This window comes from the organism of the source record quoted next, unplaced genomic scaffold, assembly GCF_019419815.1.
Source record: "Pyrus x bretschneideri cultivar Hongxiangsu unplaced genomic scaffold, Pyrus_bretschneideri_v1 Contig85, whole genome shotgun sequence".
In the NCBI taxonomy this organism is placed as follows: Eukaryota; Viridiplantae; Streptophyta; class Magnoliopsida; order Rosales; family Rosaceae; genus Pyrus; species Pyrus x bretschneideri.
In genome coordinates, this window is record NW_025999826.1 from 1,586,615 (window position 1) to 1,589,635 (window position 3,021).

The 3,021-nt window shown below is 37.9% G+C and overlaps 1 protein-coding gene across 1 annotated transcript; it reads right to left on the reverse strand.

Moving 5' to 3' along the window:
* Positions 1-309: 309 nt before the first annotated feature.
* On the reverse strand, positions 310-1,059 carry LOC125473411 (auxin-responsive protein SAUR50-like). Its single transcript, XM_048576173.1, has one exon. The coding sequence runs from the start codon at positions 1,023-1,025 to the stop codon at positions 729-731; it is 297 nt and encodes a 98-aa protein (XP_048432130.1). The 5' UTR covers positions 1,026-1,059; the 3' UTR covers positions 310-728.
* Positions 1,060-3,021: the final 1,962 nt, after the last annotated feature.

A 3,021-nucleotide genomic window follows, 5' to 3' on the forward strand; every position in this document is an offset into this window, starting at 1 on the left:
AAAATTTGATCTAACAGCTAAAAACAGAGAGTCTTTTAAAAAATTATAATAACTTTAACTGTTGGATCAAATTTTAAGAATCCGAATTGATTGATAAGATGAATTTGATGGAATGGATCGGAGAGGAACCCTTTCCATGTTTTTGGGTACTACTTTTTTTAGCTAATAGATGCTCTTGTATGTGATTTGACTCAAGAGTTTGTATTTCCCGTAGCTAAGCTACCTGCTGCTTCAAGCCATGCACAGATCTCAATGTTTTCTATACATGTGTGTGTGTAGAGAGAGAGAGAGAGAGAGAGAGAGAGAGGCTTAATTTATAAGGCAAACAGTCAATTAAGCTGTCCTTAATTCCTTAAAAACAGTAGTAATTGCCTCACAGGGAACATAACAATCTACCTCTGTGAGTAAAATGGATCTCAAACTTTACAAATGTACCCAAACCCATTTTATGTTAATGGGTTTCAAGTTAGGGTCAATAATCAAACATCTCAAAAGGGTGGAAAACCAAGCTCCATTCACAATCCACAAAAGAATAAAAGTACAAAAAAAAACCCCAACAAATTAAGGTCAAGATTGATGAAAAATGAAGAAAAAGATGTTAAAAAAAAGAGAAGCTATAGCTATCTATAGCTAAGCTTCATCTTGGTCATCTCTTCTCCAAGAAAATCCCATACGCAAATCTCTTGACCTTAAAAATATGCAGTGATATCATCTCATGAGCATCGACGTTAGGGATCGAAAACGACTTCTTCGCAAGGGATGGTGAGGCCCATGTCGTGATCGAAACCGAATTCCTCTTCGGCTTGGCGGAGGAGGCATTGGAACTGAGGATGTGTCAAAAACGAGATGGGAACAATGTACCTTGTTCTGTTCTCGCCAACATAAACTGGGAAATGGCCTTTTGGGACATCGATGGGAAGACCATCTTCGTCGTAGCCATGTTTCTTTCCCAAGCTTGAGCATCTTTTCAGGATTTGCTTGAGCACTGCGGTTTGAGCCAGTTTGTTCGTTTTTCTGATGCCCATTTCCTTTTCTTCTTTGTTTTGTGTTTTTGGTTTGTGGTGTTTGTTTTGGGTAAAGGAAATGGGGAAAAGGAAGGATAAGAGAGTGGAGTTGTAGAGAGCTGCTGGTGGTGAAGTGAGTGAAGGGTAACCGGGGTATTTATGGGGAGAAAGAGAGAGAGTGGTAGGTCATGTTGGAGTGTGGAGGAAAGGACATACCACGGGTGTTTTGCGGTGTGTATGTGTGCAAGGACATGGTGGGAGCCAAGCCCATTGGGTTTACTCTTGCATGTTGACCCTCCATATGACAACATGGACCCTCTCTTTCTCTCCTATTTCCTGATGGAAAAAAATTATATTTTGGACGAAGATATGCCATTCTCATTATTTCATAATTCAGGCGAAACAATTACAGTTGTATTATAATGTTTGAATATTAAGAATTGATGGCAAATATTAAAGGGGTTATTTTGGAATAAATTCAAGAGGCCCCCAATTAAAAGAGACTTAAAAAAAACATGGATAGCCAACATGATCTAGTTAGTTGTTACTGTATTAGTGGGTGAGACATGCCTTAAACTAAGCAAATGAATGCATCCAATATTAAAATCATCCACACCAAAACTCATAGATTGAGATGGCACTCCAAAATCAAGAAACTCAATTCCTAATGAAAAACTTAAACACTTTGCAGTTCGGAACTTGAAAGATTCTACGAAAAAATTTCAATATTACAAACACGAGAACAATCTTTGGACACACGATCAGTGCCAACTCTCAAGAGAACTGACATGGAATTAACTAGTGTCCATATCCCATTGAATTTTGTGCTCATCATCGTCAAAATACTCATCAGGAAAGAACTACAAATAACCTCACCAGAAGACACTTATGGACGAGAAATATTAATAAGTAATAGATTTGCAACAATTCATATGAAGAGAAAAGAAAAAAGGCTAACAAAATGGGAGAGAGGCTGTTATCGGCCCAATCCAGAGTTTTGAGGCCGGTCTATGAATTTTTTAGATCTAGGATTTTTAGCAGAAGGAAGGAAAGATCGGCTATTGGAGAGTTATAGACAATTTTCGAAATACTAAATAATAGGAATTTACAAATGGTATGTAAATTTTCCATGAGAGTTTAAAGCTAGGAGGTAATCCATTTTTTCCTAGCCTTCAAAATAGATCAACAAAGAATCAACCGACAAAGATGTGGGTTTGTTTTTTTCCTCAGTCCTTTTGCTTTCCTTTCTCTATTTTCTCTTGTGCTCAGTTGGGTGCTTCTCTTTTAAGCCTCAATGCTGAAACCCTAAATCTCCATCTCTCCTCCCTCCTCTCTTTTTCTCCACCCACCAAAACCATTTCTCAGCCTCCATCTCTCTCCCTTATCTTGGGCTGCCTTTGTTAGGCATTCCTCACTTTGTAGTGTCCTTTCTATTTTAATGTATTCTGTGAGATTTTCGATTCTTTCTCTTTACCTAAACTCACGGACCGATAATTAGGGTACTATTCAGTACAGGACCAAAGTGGTGGTTTGGCCTTTTCTGATTGTTCGACAACCTGGTCTCGTGATTCCGTGTACTACTACCTCTACCCCACAAGATAAAACAACTCTCTCTCTCTCTCTCTCTCCTCTCTCTCTCTCTCACAGCGGAACATAGCAAAACTAACATCTTTACAGGAAACCCATGTGTAATTTACTGCTACTTATGCATCTTTCCATCATACTTGGTGCCCATGCTTCCTGAGGAAGCTGATAATACCAAAAATCAAAACAAACTCAGGCCTCAAACATTTCCTTACTTTCATGATTACAATATCTAATTTTTTTTCACGATTGTTTAATAACTTAAACTCAACCAGACACGTATACGTACATAAAAGTGTAGGATTGATAATCTAACACCAGCACAAAATGACACTATGATAATCCGCTAATACGATTCAAGTGGATACGTATATGTATTTGTTTATCACAGATATCAAGTAAACTACCATGTACGTATATATAGTTTCGTGTC